The sequence below is a fragment of the Amblyomma maculatum genome, chromosome 4 (genome assembly GCF_055883805.1).
Source record: "Amblyomma maculatum isolate TAMU_Amacu chromosome 4, ASM5588380v1, whole genome shotgun sequence".
Classification (NCBI taxonomy): Eukaryota; Metazoa; Arthropoda; class Arachnida; order Ixodida; family Ixodidae; genus Amblyomma; species Amblyomma maculatum.
Window position 1 is genome coordinate 96,107,568 of NC_139347.1, and position 22,491 is coordinate 96,130,058.

Sequence of the window (22,491 nt, forward strand, 5' to 3'; positions counted from 1 at the left end):
ATTAGAGAGGGAGAACCTGCTGTGTAAGTAAATGCTGCGCGCGTGAGGTGTATACGCTGCAGAGAGCCGAACGGAGTAGCGGTCGCTCGGTAGGGGTGCGCGATAGGAGCTTTCCGGGGAAAAGCGAGGAATGGGTGTTGGTGCGGCGGCCACGGTGTGCGAATGTGCGCCCCTCTAGTGCCGAGTGCGCCGCGGCCGCGCTGGTGTGTTTGGCGCGCGCGTGCGCGGTGGTGGTGGGGGGGCTGACTGCCGCCGCCGTCGGCCTAATCCCTTGACTACATTAGGCCTCCCATGTTTTATTTAAGTCCGGATTAGACGGTGCTGAGAAGCTAAAGGGGATATAGACGAGCACTATTGGGAAATACGTCCATGCTAAGAGGATTAGGAACCTCTTCAGTGCCGCGCCGCCCACCACGTGCCCCTGGATATCTCTTTCTTTCTCTGTTTACCCCTCATCCTCTCGTTTTCTTTCATTTTTGCCCTACCGCGTGCACGCCCAAGTTTTCTTCTTTTTCCCTCTCCCACGTTTGTTCCTTGGTTTTGTTTTATCTTGTTTCATATGTACGCCTTTGGTAGCGCCTAATCTCCGGCGCTGTAACATTCTGGCTAATCCGCGTAACTGTTTCTTCCGCCGCCCTTCTTAAGTATATTTCCCACATCCCGTTGTTTTCTGGGCGGGTATGTACGTACAACAATTCCGGGAATCCTTCTCTTCTTTATATCGCTCTCTTTTCTTCATGGGTCCAATCCCTTGCATTTTTTGCTTGGTGGCTTATGCTCGTCTTCGTGTGCATCACTGCGTCGAATCACGTCGCCTTGTTTTGGGCGACACGTAGTAGCCTGGTTTTCCCGCTGCACCCCCTGCTCTCTCTCTCTCTCTCTTCGTGGTCTGGCTATAGATGATGTCATGTGGCAGGCACATGCGCTTGGTCAAATGCTCCTTTTGTTTGGGCCAATCTCTGATAGCTAGTTCGTGTTTCGTACCAGCATATATGGTTTCTAGGTCTTGGACATGCCTTGAAGGTTTTGACCATGTCAGTTACCAGCATTAATTGCACGCATTGGTTGTTCGGTAACAAAACGGCTCGTATGTTGTTTCAAGCACTTGCCAGTGAGTGATGAGGAGGGCATTCGATGGCCTTCCGTAAAATTATGCGTACAACGAGAACACAGAAGTACTCGATTCCATACTACTTCTTTCTGTACGGTACTTTAGAAAAAGTGTTCGTCTCTGTTGGGGCATGTTCAGCGGATAGAAAAAAACAAAGTCAAGAAGCGTGAGGAAAGCGTAATCTATTTTTAATCGCAAGGTTAATGGATAAACCATCGTGACGTGGGGTGTAATTCGAAATGAATTTGATTGCATACAGCAGGTTAGAGGTGTCGGTGCACGCGACGTCGGCCAAGCGCCATGTCAATTGCGAACTCCTCTGGTTGATTTTAAGTACGATATTGAATCTGCGCGAGGACAACGGACGTTCTCGCACAGGGCCACCTTACCGATGTGCTGTGCGATGTCAGTGCACGTTAAAGAACCCCAGGTGGTCGAAATTTCCGGAGTCCTCCACTACGGCGTCTCTCATAGCCTGAGTCGCTTTCGGACGTTAAACCCCACAAACCAATCAACTAGCAAAAACCGGGCATTATTATCGGGCATATAGCCAGACGGCCGCGCAAAACTGTTTCGGAGAGTTGGAGCCGGCATTCACCTGCCTCTTTTTCGTTAAAGCTAAGTGCACGTTAAAGAACCCCAGGTGGTCGATATTTCCGGAGTACGTCGTCTCTCATAGCCTGAGTCGCTTTGGGACGTTAAACCCCACCAGCCGAACCAAACCATCTTATTTCGCGTACCATCTTAGCTTTTCGATGGAACAGAGCAGTAGTGACCTGAACTTAACCCTTTCTCAAGTGCACCGCTTTTTTTCTGGTTCGTATGGCTAAGCGAAAGCGACGTTTTTAACATCGGTATTGCGCGCGTGCTGCCGTGTTTACCATTCATTCTTCGTGCGTCTTGTTAGCTGCGTGCTGCGGAGTGGAAATAGCCGGTGACATTGGGGCCGTCTGTGGACGCGATTCAAGAGAATCTTCGCTGCTTTTTTTTTTCGAATTTATCGCTCGTGATGGAGCTGCTCTCCCTGAGCTTCAAGTGCTCTTCGAGTCAATACGGACAGAAAAGAGAGCCACTCGATTCGGCGACGCCGTATATCCGTAATGAAAGCTAACACACAGGGTTATCTAGAATTGGCGCAGATAGCGCCGAGAGCGGGCATGATTTGTGTGCCCATTGCGGAAGTGACGACACCGCACTCTTGTAATTTACTGCGCATTCCGATTACTCTTGTTGGGTCAGCGAAGAGAGCTAGCTGCTCAAGAACGAATGTCGCCAATCCTATAGGGATCGAACGTTTAAGCGCCCATTCCCTGCCCCGGCATAAGCCGGGTAACCTTGGTACATCGGGTCTACAGTAGTCCTGGTGCTGATGTGACCTAATCCTTGCTCAACGTTAGAAGTGTGCGCCGGTACGCCAGCTCTCATTTCTGCTGCAGCGCCGAGCAAAGCGCCTCAAAGACTTGAAGAGCCGCAGAGACCGCTTCACGGACGTGGTGGCGGCACGACTACTGACGTTTGTACGCGTATCGTTCACTTCCCTGCAAACAGGGAAATGAGTGAACGGGCAGCGCAGCGCGTGCCTGCGTGCGTAATAGAGGTGCCACAGTGGTACTAAGAGGCGGAAAATGGACTGTCAGGTTTAGTTGCGTATAAAGAACCTTCATCTGAGCGCTTTGCTTAGTCTACGAGCTCGAGCTGCTTCGTAGTGAGCCGACGGTACCCCGCCGAAGGAGAGGGGGAAATGTTTAAACGAGTGGTTCCACGTTGAAGAAAGCCGGTATTCGAATCGATTTTCTTAAAATAATCCAAAGGACGGCGCAATAGAGATAGGGACAACCCCGCCCGGGTGGCACAGTGGCTACGGCGCTCGAATCCTATTCCCAAGGATGCGGGATCGAATCCCGGCCTCGGCGGCCGCTCTACGAAGGAGGCGAAAAGCAAGGCGCCCGTGTGATGTGCGATGTCAGTGCACGTTAAAGGACACCAGATGGTCCAAATTTCCGGAGCCCTCCACTACGGTGTCTCCATAGCCTGAGTCGCTTTGGGACGTTTAAACCCCACAGCCAAACTAAACCAAAGAGATATGGACGAAGAAAGCTCATGGGAACAATGGGACTGGCAGTTCTCGAAGCTCATATTTTCTCGCCCAAACCCTCCAGTCTTTTATGGCACAAGCAAGCCACGCCACAGAAGCGTCTTGCCAGACTTTAAATGATGTGGATGTCTACTTGAATCCCTCCGCGCCCGGTGTCCGTACGCAGCCCAAGCGTGGGCTTCTCTACGTGTCCCGGCGGCGTGCGGAGAGGGAGACCCACAGCGGAGTTCGATAACGGAGCCGAAAAGGGCCGCGCTCGTGCGCTTTCATTCCGAGGGAATACCGACAGTCACATCACATGCATTTATTTCGTAGGAAGGTACAATACAAATAAAACCGTGCTTGACAACAATCGCCTAGATTGCTCGTCGTTGGCGTCCACCGCAGCCAGAAAGCGGACCGCAGCAGATTCGCGCCCCGACAAAAGTTGGAGCACGCAGGCCGGTGAGGCGAGAAAACTCCGATGCGCGCTGCTGCTGACGCTCTCTGCTTGGTAGTAGTGACCAGTCCAGCAAAGCACGCAAATGTCCCTCGGCACAGACTTCGAGGACGGCGAAGAGAACTACCACTCACGTACCTTGCCGCTGTGTCAGAACCCCGTCTCTCGCACTTGTCGCTGCTCCTGGTTGACTCCCCCGCGACCGGCCCCCCAGGTGCTCAACTTCCCCATCACGTTACTCCGCGCCGGCCAACCAGAGGCCCGAAGGGCTCCCTCGCGCTCCGGTACGAAGCGCGACCGGAACGGCTCCCCTTCCCCGACACCACGAAACCCTACAAAAAAGAGTAGCTATCAGAATATACGTGCTTTGACGTCACTGCTGACAGGCTCAAACAGCTCATCACAAAAAAGCCCTCCCTCGAGACGGGAAGAATGGGACCGAGTCGTTAGACTGTCCAAGTGTACAAAAAAAAAAAAAAATAATAATAATAAAAATAAAAAAGGAAAAGGAAAGGAACGACACCAGGTACGTGAATTCACATACGTATCACACTTGCGTTGAAATTAAATACAACATAGCGCACCACTTCAAAGTTACGCAGAGCGCGGCGCTTCGCTTATCTGAAGAGCGGATTAGGCTAGTTGGTGTTCCTTCATCATAATGTCCCTCTTATTTTGTATGTCCCTTCTGTTTCTCGTCTTCGTCCTGTAGCGCCGTTACATAATGATGAAGCTTCGCTATTCACGCTGTGAGGGGACAAAGCCCAAAAGCATGACATTCTTCTAGGGCCGTCGTGCTGAAATGCGAAATGCGAAGCACGAGGTTATTAAATACCACGTATGAATACATTCTTTCGCGCAGCTCCTCTGCAGCGCGATCATTGTCGCTCTAATGCGAGAGAATTTTGTGCTGCTATGTCAGCGTTTGCCACCGTGTTCGGGCTCTCCCGTGTTTTTCTTTAATAAAGAACTGAAGGAAATATTTGGATGACAGCAAGCGTTACAGCTCACAAAAAGTAATGAATTAATTACAAAATGCGATTGAATTGGATTGGAAAACATTTATTGTCAGCAATGAGCGATAGATATTGTAGTCTATTAAAGGTACTTGTGTGGCGCGTTACGGCAAGTCAGGGTCAGCCAAGTCGGTCGGCTTCTCAGATTTTTTCGGGACAGGACGCGCGGCGTGAGAACCGCTTGCCCCTGGAAAGGTTGTTTTGCTGCGCAGCGACTGTGTGCAGTGGGTGAGCACCCGCGGAGTGACGAAGGGGAAAGCGGCGGTGCCTTGGAACATGATCGATGCTACCCGTGGTGCCGGAATTCCTTTTCTGCCCATCATCCAAAGGAGAGCGAGATTTTAGAACCACCTTTTGTTCATATCAGGGCAATGTGCTCTTTCAATACCCCTTTATTTTATATCAGGACCGAGTGTTCTGGCTTGTCGGTCGTGGAGTGATGGAATCTGTTTGGAACGGTGACAGGGCACCAGCTTTCCGTGCCATGACAACCGCTGATGGCTAGTCTGCATTACTAGGGGAATCACAATTATCTTTATCCGCACTTCGATTTCGTTTTGTATTTCTTTGCTGTCGCACTTTTCCACGTCTACCACTTAGTCGTCGATATTGGCGGGCAGGCAAGAATTAAGCAGTGTGAATCTACACGATGACCGTACAAGGAAAATTTAAAATCTCATCTATACATGAGATTTTACATTTTCCTTTTACGGTCATCGTGTAGATTCACTCTGCTTAATTCTTGCCTGCGTGCGCCGCTACAGTTCCTGCCTAGTCTTGCGTACGTGTGCGCGCCGCGCTCTACGTGCGGTTTCATCTCCCGTCCTTCGATATTTATTAGTAATTTGAGATGGGGAATTTCGTCGCACTTTGCACGGTAGTAACCAAGGTTTCTTTTAATATTTTCGCGGGGTGTACGTTCTGCTCGCGAAAATGTGTTCAGGGTGCCATGTTCTAAGTTGTTTCGAATCTGTGTACGTCCGGGAGCATGTCTGTGACACTACAGTAAGCATACGTGAGTGAAGCTGGAAACAAGCCGAGTCTATTGGATTCTTGCTTGTACGTTCGTGTCGTCCTCTGGCAATGCAAGTATTGCGCGAGTGCACGCAGGTAGACAATAATCCGATGCACCCTGGTTTCTTCCCTTTTTGTTACGGTGGCATCATTTGCGAAGCCGTCTACTGTTGCCGCCAGGTCGACCATCGTATCCTGTTATGAGTCGCGTTTGGTGCCACGCTTAAGCCTAATTACACTTTGCCGTTCGAATCAGTTTTACCGTATTTCCCAGTCCCGTTTTCCTTGTTTATGTGTGTCATGTGACCGCGCCCTCGTAATCATTCTGCGGTACTTTGTGGCTCACGTTACCGGCTTAATGGACGGTTGTCGGTGCTCTGTGGGTTGGTACTTCATGTCGTTGGCCCGTCTCTCGCTAGGAGCATACGGCCGGTCGTTGGCATGCACGCTTGCCTTTAGTTAGGTATCAAGCGAGGATATCGCACTCTGATATCATCTTTCCACTCGCTACGACCTGACGAAACCTTGCGGCAGACGATTTTGTTTTGAACCCCAGGGAGTAGGTGTTCGAGGGAGTAGGTGTCTGTACCCCTGTGTCGTCACTCGCGGTGTAATGAGTTCCCAGAATCGCCCTAGACATATGTCGCGGAAAACTTGATAGCTGAATTGACAGACTACTTTAGAAGCACTGCCGACGATGTTTTTTTTTTTTTTTTGTTTGTTTTTTTCTGTTTAGGCGCGGAAGGGGACTCGATCCACCTTTCACACCTCGACAAAACACCGATACTGCTTCGTCATTATCGTGACGTAATACCCCTGGTAAGCCGGGCAGAGTGGCCATGATTCTCTATCAATGGGAGAAGGCGAACAAAACCACACAGCGTTTCTCAGCCACCGCACGGGCCTCTCTGCTGAGATGCCGGCAGCTTTAGATAGAGCTTTTCTTTTAGTGTTTTTCCGCTTAACGGGTTTACGCAGTCTGCCAGGGCGGCGTATCGTCGGCGCCAGTGACGTTTCGTATTCTTCTAGTCTGCAGCACTGCTTCCCATTCTGTGGAAATTGCATTGCACGTGGATATGTATGTACAAGCCAGTCGTGGCCGGCCAAACATCGACCCAAGCCCAGTTACCGACTTTACCATGGCTAAGTCGTACGTTGGGTGCGAGCTTTTGTCCGAACGCGGAAGCGTTATTGGAGCAGCGGTGGCATAACCCACGACAGCTGTATATAAGTGACGCTGACGCTGTTTTTGTTGCCGCCTTTGTTTCATAACTGCAGGCGGCCGAAGCGCGGTAATAATTAACCCCGCCGGATATTCCTTTGAACGGGCGCAATTTGCATATTTATGACCCCCGTGTGAACGGCAGAATAAGCGCGCGCACTACGTTTTCTTTCTTCGTTGTTTTCTTTCAACGCGTTTTTTTTTTCTTTTTTTTTTGTTATACTTGCGATCCTCTCGAGAACCGGAGAGAGCAAATTGTTTTTCGGACTTTCTCCGATCTAGCTGTCGTCAAAGTCGCTGTCGTCGTTGCCGCCTCTTTCTGTCACCTCTCGTTGCTTCTTCCCATCCTCTTCCATTACCTCCTCGCAGCGGTGTGCGTGGGGAGGAGCGGGGCTCGTTATTTACGCGCGCGACGACCCGCACTTAGCAACGCTTATTGATCCTCTAATCCCGTCACATACGCGCTAAAGAGGGTGGGCGTGCTCCGGTCTGCTGCTGCTTACAGCCAAGCTTGGCTCTCTAGAACAGCGCCTGAAAGGAGAGTCGGCGAGATCGCGTTCCATTCCCCCCCCCCCCCTCTCACTCGTCCCTTGTTTAGCCCCTTATTCCTATTTAGCATCGCGCCTACTCGGTGGCATTGCGTCTTTCGGCTTCTGGAAAGCTGCGTCGAATGCGAGCCGCGCGATATTTCGGACAGGTGATGTATCAGCAGTGGTTTGCGGGATCTGACGTTCTTCTCGACACTGTTAATATGCATTGAACGAAGCTGCTCGTGGAGAGAGTCCACGAACCGAAGGAAAAAGTTTTTTTTTTATGACCTCGTTAATCCACTGACACTCGAAGGCACTCTGTTCCATAAGCAGTCTGTAACGAAATGCTCTGGATCAGTCTTGACCGCGCGGTCCTCTTTAACGTTCACCTTAGTGTCAATAGTCGCAAGGTGTCTCTCTCTCTCTCTCTCTCTCTCTCTCTCTCTCTCTCTCTCTCTCTCTCTCTCTCTCTCTCTCTCTCTCTCTCTCTCTCTCTATCTCTCTCTCTATCCCTCTTCATTTCACCTCCACTGAAATCGGGGCGGGAATCGAACCCGCAGACTGGTGCGCTGATGCGGTACTGCGGCGCCAGCCGTAGTACCAGGACGCCGTGGTTCGGTATGAAGCAGTTAAGACTGCCCATAAATCCCGTGTTTCTCGTCATTGCCCAGCAGCTCGGCGCGCAAGCTTCTTCCCCCGCGCTCAGCGAACGGCTTCCTTCCGTCATGATATGGCCTCGATCTCGCTTACGTGACGACAAGCACTGCGCGAAGAACCGCTGATGCGCTTATGTAGTAACTACTACAGAAATGTAGAAATTAGGACAAGTTGGCAAGTCTCCACTTTGTCGAAGCTCCAGAGGAACGAGCACAGTGAAGAGAACGGACAGGGCGAAGTGCTTAAGGCATTAAGAACGCTTAACTAATTGCGCCCTACTCTTCCTTCGTTGCGTAATAGCGCTGTGTCGCTTTTCGAGCGGCAGCGGACACTGTTGGCAATGTAAACCCGACTGCAGCGCTTAACGATGCCGATGCTACTGTTGTCGGTGCAGTGATTCCAAAGAAGATGCAAGCCACAGACTCTCTCCTCCTCTTTCTTTATCTCTCTTTTTCTCTCTCGCGCGCTCTCTCGTAGAGTGTGCGCGTGCGCGTGTGTTATGCTCTGCATAATCCGTTATGCGCGCGCGCAAGATCGTATACAGGCGCGGAGCCGTGCGTTAGCCGATTCTGATGACTTCCTCGCGCAGGCACCGTGTATCCTCGTATACCTGCTCGAATTGTGTTCGCGTATACGGATCACGGCTCTGTCCTGCGCTTTCTTCCGTGCTTTTCCCGCGAAACGTGCACGCGGCCTGCATACCGTCGTCGTTGCCCCCGGCGGCCGCATTATCTTAAGACCGCGGGCATATGCGCGCGGCCGAACTCAGCTGCTGGCAGAAATAACGACGGTTCGAACGGCGCGAGCAAATAAGCGCCGGCGATGAGGGGAAAAGGAGGAGAGCGACGCGAAAGCAAACATAACCCTCCGGCGGCGAGTTACCGTTCATCCCGAGACCCGACATGGGTGAAGGTGGGGGAAAAACAAATTAGAAAGGAGCTAGCTAGCATCGCCTGAGCCTCTTTGCCGTCACCGTTGAAAACGCCGCCGCGACCTTTTCGCGCCCTCGCTATCCCCCCGCCTGCTTTTATTTTATTTATTCAGCCCCCTGCTTTCGCTGCGGATAGCTTTCTCGTTGCCGCGTAAAAATTCCTCCGCGGCGCGTGGACCGCTGTCGCGTATGCCAGCGCGCGCTTTTGCCCGTTGATTCGGCGGCGTCGCCGCTGCTTATCCGCGCATTCGTAAGTATCGGCTTTGGCCCCAAGCCGCTGCTGCGTTGGGTCGTGGCACGGAGCCGTTATTATTCGCGGATTTTGCGCCCGCGCGCACTCTCTTTCACTCCTGCCCCCGTATGGAGGAACTCGTTTTCGGTGAACGTCCCGTTAGCTGCGTCCTCTCCCGTGCCCGTTTACTTTTTGTCTTCCTCGTTGCCGCTATGCTTCCGTCATCCCTTTTCGGCTGATTCTTGTTTAGCGGGCCGCGTTAGTTAGGGAAAGCCGGCCCCCCTTTTTCTCCTCTCTTCGCCGCGGATTTCGTTTTGCGAAGGCGCGTGTGTGTGTCTTAGGATGAGCGAACCGTACGTGGGACGGTTTTTGGAGTAAGGGGAGGCAACGTCTCGAGGAACGAGCGGAGCGCGACTTTGCAGCGGATCGTCGCGCCGTAGTCTTTCGCTGCGCCCTTCTCATTGGTTATGCATGAGCGGCGTTTTGAAATTTAGGAACAGATGTAATCGGGTTTTTCCGCCTCCTCGTCCCCTCTTCGAAAGAGAGAGAGAGAGGGATCTGGGTGTTTTCTTTTGCCCCAACGAGCCCGGTCGCGGGAGGGATGGAGCGGCGGCGGTGGTGCGGATATCGTGGCGGCGACGGCGACCGGAGATTATCTTGCCTCGACAAGCACGGATCCCGGGCAGCCCCGCGCTCCTTAATCCCCGCGCGACGGTTTTACGCTGCCGCCGCCTTAAAGCTCTTGCTTTCGCCGCCCAGCAGAAGGCTTCTTCTCTGCTCCGCTCTTCTCCGTTCGTCTCGATGTCTTCGCACCCGATTTCTGCGGATCCCCCGCTTATTCCTTCCCACCTTATGCGCCTCCGTGACCTTTTTTTTCTTTTGTTTGTTTGTTTCCTCATGGGGGTCTACCGATAGAACGGATCTTTGGCTACATTAAAAAAAAAAGAAAATGAGAGTGGGTCGTTTAGCGGTTTTTGTGCCCCTTCCCCCCTTACCTTCGCGCCTTGAGGAATACCTTGCTTCCACTGCTGCCTCTCTAACGGCGGTAGCGCTAAATCCGGATCTGTTTCGAGAACAGGTGGGAAATAGTCAAATAAAGAGAAGCTGAGACGGGCAGAATGTAGAGCGGACCTCCTCCTACCTGGCGGATCACTTTGGTGCCGTGTTCGTTATTCGCCCATTTTGCCTCCTCCCGCGTCTCTAGCTGGATTCGGCATGTGACATGTGCGCATGCGTATTTACCTGCATGCGTAGCGCCCTCCGCGGTGCAAGCGCGGAAGACAACGCTGTCTTCTTGCGTTCAGCAGCTGCTTCCTGTGTTCGGTCATTAGGTTTGGACAGTTCATTCGCGCCGGCCGATTGCTTTACGCCACGACGATTTGTTACCGTCCAAAAACCTGCCGCTGCTGGTGGAGAAAAGTGAGCATTTTTAATGCGAAATCATTTCTTGCGTCGTGAATGGCGTGAACAAAGTGCGTCGACAGAGCATAGCCGTACTGTCAATCCCTAATAAAAAAGGAAAAACTCGTTTCCAGGTGGATCGAACCACCATCCTTCCGTTCCAAGCCGAGCGCGCACTGCTGTACGCCGAATTTCTGAGAACGAATCCATAATGCCCCTTGGGGCGCCGCAGGGTGTGAGGGAGATGATAACATCGATAATTTATTTAACACTCGATAATTTATTTAGTGGCTCTAGGACATCACCGGCAGTAAAAAAAAAAAAGGACAAGAAAGCGTTTCGAAATCTGCGCTTGCAAAATTGAAACAAAACAAAGATGATGAATTTCCCGTTAACAGATGCGTGGCGCCATCTAACGAGGCTGACACAAAACACAACAGCACAGCAGTCTCGTGCGGCTCTCGCCACCGAGCTGCGAATCAGCCTCGATCCTCCACTTAGCCTTGATTGGTCCACAGTTATCTGCGCATTTTAAGCGGAAAACGTGAAAAGAACAAATGAAGTTGTATAGACGTCGGTAAAACGACGAAACAGAAAACGAGCTCATAACAGAACTAGGCAAGGAACTCGCAATGATTTCGCATTTCCGCACTTAAAAGACATCTACGTGCACCGCTGTATATGTATATATATATATATATATATATATATATATATATATATATATATATATATATATATATATATACATTGTTAAGCGGGGATCCAGGCACTGGTAGTGGGCACTGGTAGCGAGTAAGACCGGAGCGGGGGTGGCTCAGCTTGTAGACAGCTTGTCTGCAAAAAGGCACTTCCTCTTTCTCGCCGATCTGTCCGCCTGATTGGAACTTCCTCTTTACAATCTTGCCCCCGCAGAAAAGAGGGGCCATCCTGGCGACTCAAGGAGACGAAAGGATAGCGGGATCGTAATAGGGTTTCAAACGGTCCACGTGAACAATCTCACGCCCACGGCGACGAAGGTCGGTGGAAGCGGCTAGCGGTTCAAAAAGGTAATTGACGGGAGACGTTTGTTGGAGCACTAGATATGGTCCGTGGTATTTGGCAGTAAACTTGCTGGTAAGACATGGTGGTGTCGATGGGACCCAGAGCCATACGTGAGCACTGGGAGAGAATTGATGCACAGGGCGGCTGCTGTCGCTGTGCGCTTTCTTCTGGGCTTGCTCGTCCGAATTAAGCGAGCGAGCCAGCTTGCGACATTCTTCAGCGTACCTGGCAGCTGCTGAAAGTGATGTGTACTCTGACATATCAGGACGGTAGGGGAGGATGGTGTCGAGTGGAGACGAAGGTTCACGCCCGTACAGCAGAAAAAATGGTGAGAATCCGGTAGTTGCTTGAACGGCGGTGTTATAGGCATAGGTTACAAATGGGAGAATCTTGTCCCAATCGGAGTGGTCGGAGGCGATGTATTTGGACATCATGTCACCCAGCATGCGGTTGAAGCGCTCTGTGATGCCATTGGTTTGAGGGTGGTACGCGCTGGCTGTCCGGTGGATGGTCTGACATTCGCGCAGGAGCGCTTCGACAACCTCGGATAGGAAAGACTTTCCTCGATCACTTAGAAGTTCACGAGGGGCCCCGTGCCGCAGAATAAAATGATGAAGAAGAAAGGACGCGATGTTGGGTCCGGTGGCATCCTGAAGGGCTGCTGTCTCCGCATAGCGAGTAAGGTGATCGACGGCCACGATGATCCAACGATTCCCTGCAGGTGTATATGGCAGGGGTCCATACAAGTCGATGCCAACACGATCGAATGGTCGGTACGGGCACGGAAGATGCTGTAGCGGAGCCGACTGATGGAGAGGAGAAGGCTTGCGACGCTGGCAGTCGATGCATGAACGCACATACTTGTTGACGAAGGTGTACATACCGCGCCAGTAAAACCGCTGTCGCAACCGTTCATAAGTCTTAAATACACCCAAATGACCACACTGCGGATCATTATGGCAAGATGCGGATATATCACTACGGAGGTGGCGAGGTACGACGAGCAGCCACTTACGGCCATCTGGCATATAACTACGTCGATAGAGAAGACGGTCACGAAGGGCGAAATGCTGCACTTGACGACGAAGGGCGCGAGGAGCCGGTGAAAGTGACGAGTTCGTAAGAAGATCGATTAGTGATGTAAGCCACGGATCCTTGCGCTGTTCTGATGGCATGTCGTCGATGGCCAAGGAAGACAAGGCGGAGCTGGAGGCAGGGGACAGCGGAGCGTCAGGCGACACTGGCGAGCGAGATAAAGCGTCTGCGTCGGAGTGCTTACGCCCTGTACGATAGATGACTCGTATATCATGCTCTTGCAGTCTAAGCGACCAGCGGGCGAGACGGCCGGTGGTGTCTTTTAGTGAAGACAACCAACACAAAGCGTGGTGGTCTGTAGCAACATCGAATGGGCGCCCATACAAGTATGGCCGAAATTTCTGAAGCGCCCAAACAATGGCCAAGCATTCCTTTTCTGTCACCGAGTAGTTAGTCTCGGCTTTGGTCAAAGTTCGACTTGCGTACGCCACAACGTATTCATCAACACCGGGTTTTCGTTGGGCAAGAACAGCGCCGAGGCCGACGTCGCTGGCATCGGTGTGCGCTTCAGTAGGAGCAGCCGGGTCAAAATGGCGCAATACGGGGGGTGAGGTAAGTATCGTATGCAATTTCGTAAAAGCAGCATCGCAAGCCGGCGACCAGGCAGAAAGATCTTTGTGAGCGCTGAGAAGTCGCGTCAGAGGGGCAATGATGGTCGCAAAGTTCCGAACGAAACGCCTAAAATAGGAGCATAAGCCTATAAAGCTGCGTAATTGCTTGATAGATGTTGGCTTCGGGAACTCAGCGACAGCGCGAAGTTTAGATGGATCTGGGAGGATGCCATCTTTGGACATTAAATGCCCTAAAATAGTGAGTTGGCGAGCGGCGAAATGGCACTTTTTCAGATTGAGCTGTAGACCGGCGTTGCTAAGGCATTGCAAGACAGTTTCAAGGCGAGTCAGGTGGGTCGCGAAGTCGGATGAAAATACAACAATATCATCCAAGTAGCAGAGACATGTGGGCCACTTCAAACCGCGGAGAATATTGTCCATCATGCGTTCAAATGTGGCGGGCGCATTACACAGGCCAAATGGCATGACGTTGAACTCATAGAGCCCGTCGGGGGTGACAAAAGCTGTCTTGGGGCGATCGTCCTCAGCCATCGGAACTTGCCAGTAGCCAGAACGTAAATCGATTGAAGAGAAAAATTCCGCTCCATGCAAAGTGTCCAGCGCGTCGTCTATGCGTGGTAGCGGATAGACGTCCTTTCGTGTGATCGCATTAAGGCGTCGGTAGTCCACACTGAACCGTATAGACCCGTCTTTCTTCTTGACTAAAACGACCGGGGACGCCCAAGGGCTACTGGAAGGCTACTGAGCATCTCGTCGACTTGCTCATCAATAGTGCGGCGCTCTGAGGCTGATACACGATAAGGGCGTTGGCGTAATGGGGAGTGCGTACCAGTATAGATGTGGTGAGAAACAGTTGACGTACGACCCAAGGATAGCTGCTGGATGTCAAAGGAAGCTCGGAATCGGTTTAGTAAGTCGAGGAGCTTGGCGCGTTGATCTGGAGCGAGAGCACTGTCGATGGCTTTGTCGAAGGATATATAGGGGAAATGAGGGTGCTCGTTATAATACATGAAGGAAGGAAGCCAACAGTCGGCGAGGCCAAGGATAGCATTGGGGCTTCAATTAACCCCAATGCTTTCCTTGGCCTCGCCGACTGTTGGCTTCTTTCCTTCACACACACACACACACACACACACACACACACACACACACACACACACACACACACACACACACACACACACACACACACACACACACACACACACACACACACACACACACACACACACACACACACACACACACACACACACACACACACACACACACACACACACACACACACACACACACACACACACACACACACACACACACACACACACACACACACACACACACACACACACACACACACACACACACACACACACACACACACACACACACGCACACACGCACGCACGCACGCACGCACGCACGCACGCACACACACACACACACACACACATCTATGTACAACAATAGATTATCTCGGGGCCACTTCGGATGGTCCCTTTGGGTACCTTGCGCGATCCTTCAAAGCAAGAGAGACACGAAAACTCTGAAGAATGCATAATTAACGCCTAATATCCAACTCTCTCCCTGGACTTCGAAACGCGACATGCTCCTGAGTGTTTAGTCTATGCACTAAGCAACATGAGGGCAAACGTTTTCTCCATTTCGTCCTTTCGGCGGTCACATGACACCATTGACGTGGCTACCATTTTTATCGTGTATTTTTCGATAAGACACTAAAAAAAAAAAAGAAACTTGGCGTCTGTGGCTGCATTTATTTATACAAGCGCTTGCCTGAAGGGCCGCATCCGCTGACCGCGGTAGTGAAGCTCCTCTTCCTTTCGCACACTTAAGCAGTGGCCCTGCAAGAATAGTGGTTTGGTTTGGTTTGTGGGGTTTAACGTCCCAAAGCGACTCAGGCTATGAGAGTGGTGGGCTCCGGAAATCTCGACCACCTGGGGTTCTTTAACGTGCACTGACATCGCACAGCACACGGGCGCCTTACTTTTCGCCTCCATCAAAAAGCGGCCGCCGAGGCCCGGATTGCAAATATATTGAACCCTTGGGAGCGGGTTAATTGAAGCCCATTAAAGGGCAAATATATTGAACCCTTGAATGGGCTTCAATTAATCCGCTACCTCATTTCCAAAGGGTAAAAAGAAAAAAAAACACTGCGATAGCTTTTTTTTTTTCGTTGCATTCTACGAGGGACATAAAAGACACTAACAGCAAAAAAAAAAAAAAAAAAAGGCAACTATGTTTACGCGTACGGCAAAATAAATAATTGAAAACAAAACGAAAGCTTTCGGCTTCACTGATAACATTTGCGGCAGTTCAGCTTCGGTGCTCAGTTCTTCCGAGGAGTCGTGGTTGTGGCTAAATTTTCCTTTCACACAGGTTGTCAACGTCACGAAAAGTGGTTGAAAGTATTGACTTCTATGAAGCGGCTGGTCTGGCAGTTTCGCAAGGTTTGCATTGACGTATGGCGCTGTCAAAGCAGGTTATACCGCGCACAATTCCAAGCCCCGCACGGCTTGGAGCTTTATATCTGTGTCATTCCTGTCAACTTACTGGGCAACATACATCGTTGTCCTCCTCATCAACGTGCCACTGACATATATTATGGTGAGGCTACCCCCCCCCCCCCCACCAAAAAAAAAAAGAAATAATGTGCCTCTGCCCGTGCCACTAGGGTGATGGCGAGGAGACAGCAACGACGTAAAATACATTACGCCAATTACTCCAAACTAGTGCTTATGCACGTTGTAGTGGGTTTAGCCACATTAAACCTCTGCATTTTAAGGCGATAGCCTTCATAGGCTCATTGTGTTAGCAGGATCTGTGCGTTTGCAGGATGTGTCCGCGGGAGATCGGCAGGGTTCTATTGACCTTTAAGAAAAACAATCGTCCTCCACCGAAAATCGAACTCCTACCCCTCCGATCACCGGCCGAACGCGTTCACTGCGATTAGCCCACGCCGGGCACGCGAGAAACATATCTTTTCTTGTTTAGCGTTCGTCCCATCTCCATGGCAACGTAGGAGCACTACGACGACGCTTTCAACCCGGGCTCCAGGGGAGCGTAGATGGGCTTTAGGAGGGTGAGGGACTTTAGGAGGGTGCCGTGGCGCGCGCCATCTGCCGCTAGCTGTGAAGACCAAGCGTCGCAACGAGCGCGCGTCATCGCTTCCGAGTGTAGCTGCTCGCCTCGAATCCGGCACGGAAGATCGACGGGGTTCTGGCAAATAAACACCGAGAAGCTTTCACCTTATCGCTCTTAAGGGATTTCAAGATGCCTCAAGATGTTTTTTTTTTTTTTTGTGCGGACTCATCTGCACGTCACAGGCTGCCGTGTCTAGTTTCTTCCCATTAAGATTTGCCGGCCCCGTCGTTCATTTTTTTTTTTTTTTCATTTCGTTACTATTATAACCACCATGCAGGAAACGGGGGGCACTTTGGACCACTAAAGTGCGATGAGGCAAAAGCCTTTTATGCACGGTGGTCCGAAGCCCTCCACTACGGCACCTGTTTGTCATTTTTCACTCCCACCTTCCTCCTTTTCCTTACGGCTCGGTTAAATTCGCACCTTTTCTTTCCTGTAAACCAACTTGAAACGCCGCTGATGCCTGCTATACTGCGTCTGCTTCTGTATGCTGTGTGGTGCGGCGTTCGAGCCACGCCTCGCAACGCCATGGCGGATGATGGACGCTGTGGGCTGCAACAAACTGAAGTTCGCGCGCAGAGAAGGTACACGTGCACCACGCATACAACAAACCTTGGTTGGGTACAGTGGTTGGGGACATCCAGAAAGCTCGGGACCAAACAGCACTAGGTTCGATTCAACTAGGGAAGGCATAGGGACGGCTTAGAGTTGGGTTTGGCTAACTATTTACTCGCGCGCGACGGGGGCCGGGTCCTCCGCGATTAGAGGGTGAATAGCTTGGTGACGTCATGACCGGATGTGACGTCATCATGGCGTTAGTTCCGGTTCTTAGGCATGACCGGATGCTACGTCTTGATGGCCTCACATCCGGTCATGATGTCATTGTCAGTCATCTCTGTTGTTATCATCACTGTCAGTGTTAAATACGAATTACTAATTAGCTTATTAATCAGTCACTGACTAACTCATTATCTACTTAACCACTTACTAATAACTAATTAAAGGTGGGAAGGGCGAGGTAGGGAAATCCCCCACTTTAGTTTAAAAGGGAAGAGGGAGGTTGAGAAGGGGACTGGTGGTGGGTGGAAACATGGACAAAGGGAAGCCCACTGCTTAAAGAGAAGATGAAGAAAGGGTGGGAGGGGGCGGGCGGCGCCCGGGGGAGTGTACTAGAACTTTAGCAGTGCAGAGAGGAGACATGGCTGCCACACCGTGTTCGCTGAATTGGATACGGAGGATGGAACGGGAGCCGGCCTGTCGCTCCTTGATGGCCGGACCACTCTGCCCACTTGCACGGTGGAATGGCGTCAGCGGCAGAGGTTGCTCCGTCCGGGGAGGCCACGAATCCTAGCGCATACTCTGCCGCGTCGGTCACATTGACCATATAGTATAGTGTTCCACATAGTGCTCTATTGGGATAACCAAGCCCACCTTCGCTACGGGATGGGAACCTGCGCTGCGACGGCTTGTCCAGCTCTTCTTCAGCAGCGAAAGGTTTTAAATACTGTTCAACAAAGCAGGCTCTATTGCATGTGATAACAGTTGTAATCCTAGTGGCTACGTTTTATTTCATGTGGTTTCTCATCTTCAGACGTACATGAATCACTACTCATCAATGCTAACCTGACAGCGGCCCTGTCAAGTTAGTGCTCTGAATTACCTTTGCGTTGTCAAGCTCGCAGGGAAATGACAGCGGTAGGGTGCTTTTGCATTGCGCTGCTTTCGCGATGCGAAAGCCAGGGAGTTCCGCGGCCAGCGCTCGCACGATATCGCTGTGCACTGTGTCGCGCTAGAGTGTAGGGAAGTGGGCGCGACAGCGCACTCTGGATGATTGCCGCATCGACTGCTACACCGGCATCGGGCCCGGCTGCACTGCACAGAAGGCAGCCGTGTATGTTCCATTGCAGGCAGTCTGACTCGGTGCTGCTTGGGGCGTAGTCCGTTCCTTGACAGCATGGACAGCTGTCTATATAGTTCCAGGCTAAATAAAGTGCTCATATAGGCACCGCTGGTAATAATGACGTATCTATACAGATTAGCGTCATACTTCGACTTAGGCAAGCCGGGGATCCAGAAAAAGCTTAGTAGCTAGACGAGCACTTTTTCATCGTCACGAATACAACCCTTCGAGGAGGCGACCCGGAGGTCGCACTTGCCATTATTCCGGTCCGTGACAGCGAGCCACTCAGTCAGGAGACGCAGTCGGTCATGTGACCTACGGGACACGTGAATGTGAGCTCGCGATTTGCCCATTTACCACCTGGAATGGAGCTTTGTAGCTGTCCGAGAGACTTACTAAACTTTCCGTTTCCTGTGTCTCAGCTTCGCCGCAAATCAGCCCTGCGAAGCGCCGAGAAAAGGTTTGGAGGTGAGCTGCGATGCTGTCAAACGGGAAAGAAAGCCAAGAGAGGGTGGGCTTAGTTTTAAGCATGAAATGCTTTTAGCGCCCGTTTTCGGCGTCCTTTAGATAATATTGAGCCAACTCCGAGAGAGAACATCTAGGCACCGGTTCTCCTTCACCCGGGCACTGGTTTCATTCGTGAGCCGAAACGTAGACATCTGAGCACCGAACGAGAAGTTTAATGACACGAGTTCTTTGCTTTCTAAGACTTCCGCTTCCTCCCCAGTGATGGCTCCAGGTGCCACAGACTTGCGCGTAGAACACCGCCCGACGCCGGCAGTCGAGGCGGCAGCCGTTCGACGCGCATTTGGAGCACTTAGAATCGAGTTCGTCACTGTGCTGTTTTCATTGAGAACCCTCGCGCATGCGTCTTCCTTTTATCCTTCGGTAGCTTGGGCATGCCTACGAACCGAAGCTGAGTGAGAGTATAGTTTGCGCTCGTTGTTTCATGTTCGGTACGCTGTCAAAAACGTGAAACGCATTCCGCGCGGCCCCCGGGACGTTTTGCTCATTCTGTCCTTGACCCTCTTGTTGGCGGTGACCTGACATTCGCGCGTGTGCGGGTTGTTTCGCAGGTGTGGTGCAGATCAAAAACTGGAAGCCCCTCTCCTTCGACCAGATCACCGAACTGCCCGAGGCCACCGTCGGGGACATGCTCAGCGACCTGGTGCAGGTGGCCACGCTCAGGATACGCCTGTACAGGTGCGTGCCGCTAAGCGTGCGCGAGCTGCTCTGCCCGGCTTCTGTTTTCCTCACCCTCCTCACGGAACCCTGTATTCCGTTGGCGCGGACGGGCGCTGGATGCCAGCTAACCTTCGCTGGTGTGCGATTTGAACGTGATAAAGCGTGAATCTTTGCTGTACGGAACCTGGTAGGCCACAGCATCCTAAAGTGCGCACGTAACCCTTGCTGTCGCCCTATACACGAGGGACTTGCATCCCCGTGGTGCTTGCTGACGCCCACTAAAGGTGTCATTAACGGCGTGGGCAGAGGCTGTGCAGTGACACGTGTTCGGCTGAAACGTCAAACCATGGCGTCCGTAGCCTTTTAACAAACCGTGTAGGGATTAAATTTTAACAAGCCTGCGTTGCTTTTTGTACATTTTATACGTTGTTAATGGCATGCTGCATGGTGTCGGGTCGCTGTCGACGTTGCTATATGAATAGTACTTTTGTGCTAAGCAAAGTGAAAAGTTCTTGACATGATATTTGTGTCGGATCATAGTGGCTCCTACTGCAGGCACGTTTCCTGTTGCTTATGGTTCCTGACTCTGCCGTAATGTACAGAGTCTGATACTCGCGCCTCTGCAAGATACACGTTGCACAAAAATGAAATAAAAAATGGAAGAAGGGGGTGAGGGGTATCAGCGGTGTACGTTCTGCATGGCCATTTTCGGCGCCCCGGTCTCGTTGAGACTAGGTCCTCCAGGGCCCGGAGGAGCCAGTTCTTTCCGAGGCGGGCGCCAAAAATACGGCCATTGCCACAGAAGTAGGCCATTAGCGTAAGCCTTTCACTTTCGTAGTAAACGCACCCCGCGGTTACGGTGCTGTCGACGAAGTGTTCGCTTCGCTTGGGGACTTTTGCAAACGTGCGAGCACTTTCTAGAACACGAGTCGATCCTACGGATCTCCCCTGTAATGCTGGACACACAACGGTACTGCCTCACTTCAGGTAGGATTAGTGAAAATCGTGCTCCTTTTGCTTTGCCGCGGTTGTCCCAAGGCCGAGAGTTGTTGCCGCTCTTAGTTGCCGGCGGTTGCTGGAAAGAGAGCGAGAGAGAGAGAGAGCTGGTGAGTGAGCGAAGGCGTGCGCGCGGCCGCGAGAGAGTGGCCGCGGCGTGCGAACCACCCCAGCGCGGTGTTGTTGGTCGTTGCAGCCGGCCCAAGCCCAACGTGGTGAACGACGTGAAGGAGAAGCTCCTTCAGGTGCTGCTCGCTCAGTCGCACTCGCTGTTGCTGAGTTCTGGCTGCCCCATCGACCAGGTACGTTCTGTGCACGCCCTGTTTCTACTCATCCTCTGCACGCTATATGCACACGCCGCGGCTTGGCGCCCGCCTTTCGTCTAGTCTAGCCCCCGTCGGCCCAGCAGAGCCCTGTGCACTGCGTGTCGCATGACTGTAGTTTCGCGTCCGTCGCTCGTAGTCTTTTTTAAATCAGCCAAGCCTCGTCAGGCTGATCACGTGTAATCTTTAAGCGGCCTTACTTATTCTCTGGTGCATTTGGGCACTCTCTTGTGTTGCCTGTTTTCACCTATTCAGAATGTAGTTCTTGGTCTGGCGTTCTGCGCGGAACACGGAGAAGGAACTCAACTTAAAGGAAAATAAATTGACAAGGGTTAACGTTAAGAGGTTGGAAAAAGAGCAAGGGAACAGAAGCACAACGTCGGGAGGAGAAGTGAGCTTAGAAGTTTGCTGTTATATGTAGGACACTCGGCACAGGGCAAGGGTAATCAAAAAAATATATTGGAAAAGCCTGTGTCCTGCAGTGGATGTATAACGTCCTTGTAAAGGATTTGGAGTCCAAGGGATTTACTTCCTAGCCACATTGTATGACTTATAGTGCAGCCCCAGCGTTCCGAATCTCCTGAAGGTAAGATTTTTGTCCCTGCCTCTTCTAACAACGGGTAGGACATGCAGGAATGTCAAGATCAGTGTCGCGACTACATGGCTCGGAAGCGAACCCTGTGGACTGTAAACTTTTGACAGGGACTGTATTTGTGCTGCTGATGGTGACCTCCCGTACGACGGTCCTGTCCAAGCTGAAAGGGCTGTCATTATCGGATTTCAGGCAGTGTGCTGAAGCCGAGTTCAGCTTGTTCAATTTGCCCGTATTGAAACCAGAAGTACTATACGATGTGAACGTGCTAGCAGCTGCACGAGTTGGCTTGCTTCAGGCGCGGGGATACGTTTGCTGCATTGGTAGGTTTCTAGCGCGGCCTCTTAAATCCAGAAGTGAACAGTAAAAAAAGTGGGAGTATAAATGATTGAACTTTGCGCACTGTGCCGCACGCCCGTAGTGGCGCTTGCGCATAATAAATTAACCTGCACCTTGTAGCTTAGTGTCGCCGGGTAGCGATTATGTGTAGTCAGCGTTTCGCAAAGCTAGGCGGGAGTCCCGAGCTAAAAGCGCCGAAGTTTCGCCTATTTACGCGAGTACAATTGCTGGCGGATTAATTAGGCGGTGCGCGTTGCCTGTCCTATATCGCCGCCGTTCGGTAGAAAGAATATAAGAGGCGAATACTGTATAGTCTCCGTGCCTGCGGAAATTAATTGCCTGCTTTCGCTTCCGGTTCTGGCGCCGTCATTCGCGGGCTTAACGTATTCTTAACAGTCATCTGCGAACACTTATAGCTGTATTTTAGTTGTGCTTAATTTCGAGGCTCACAGCAAGCAAGGCAGGATACGGAGTCGGCTGTAGTGGTCTAGTTCGGATTCTACCGCTCAAATTCGTGTTTTGCCTATGAAGAATTGAAAATCCTCAACCGTTTAGGTGACGGAGGTCTCTGCAGTGTCCATTACTTGTTCGCCGATATTAGTGGGAGCGTCGAGATTGTGTGCTTCTGGATACAC

General features: G+C 51.6%; 1 protein-coding gene across 2 annotated transcripts in view; it reads left to right on the forward strand.

Moving 5' to 3' along the window:
- dve (SATB1_N and homeodomain domain-containing protein dve) overlaps window positions 1–22,491 on the forward strand; it is a 103,619-nt gene that overhangs the window by 35,513 nt on the left and 45,615 nt on the right. The window contains exons 4-5 of one of the 2 annotated variants that reach the window (XM_084602219.1): window positions 19,498–19,624; window positions 20,799–20,904. In XM_084602219.1, the coding sequence (XP_084458345.1) occupies window positions 19,498–19,624; window positions 20,799–20,904 (233 nt within the window). The remainder of the gene's footprint in view (window positions 1–19,497; window positions 19,625–20,798; window positions 20,905–22,491) is intronic. The other variant, XM_084602220.1, reaches the window with a different exon arrangement.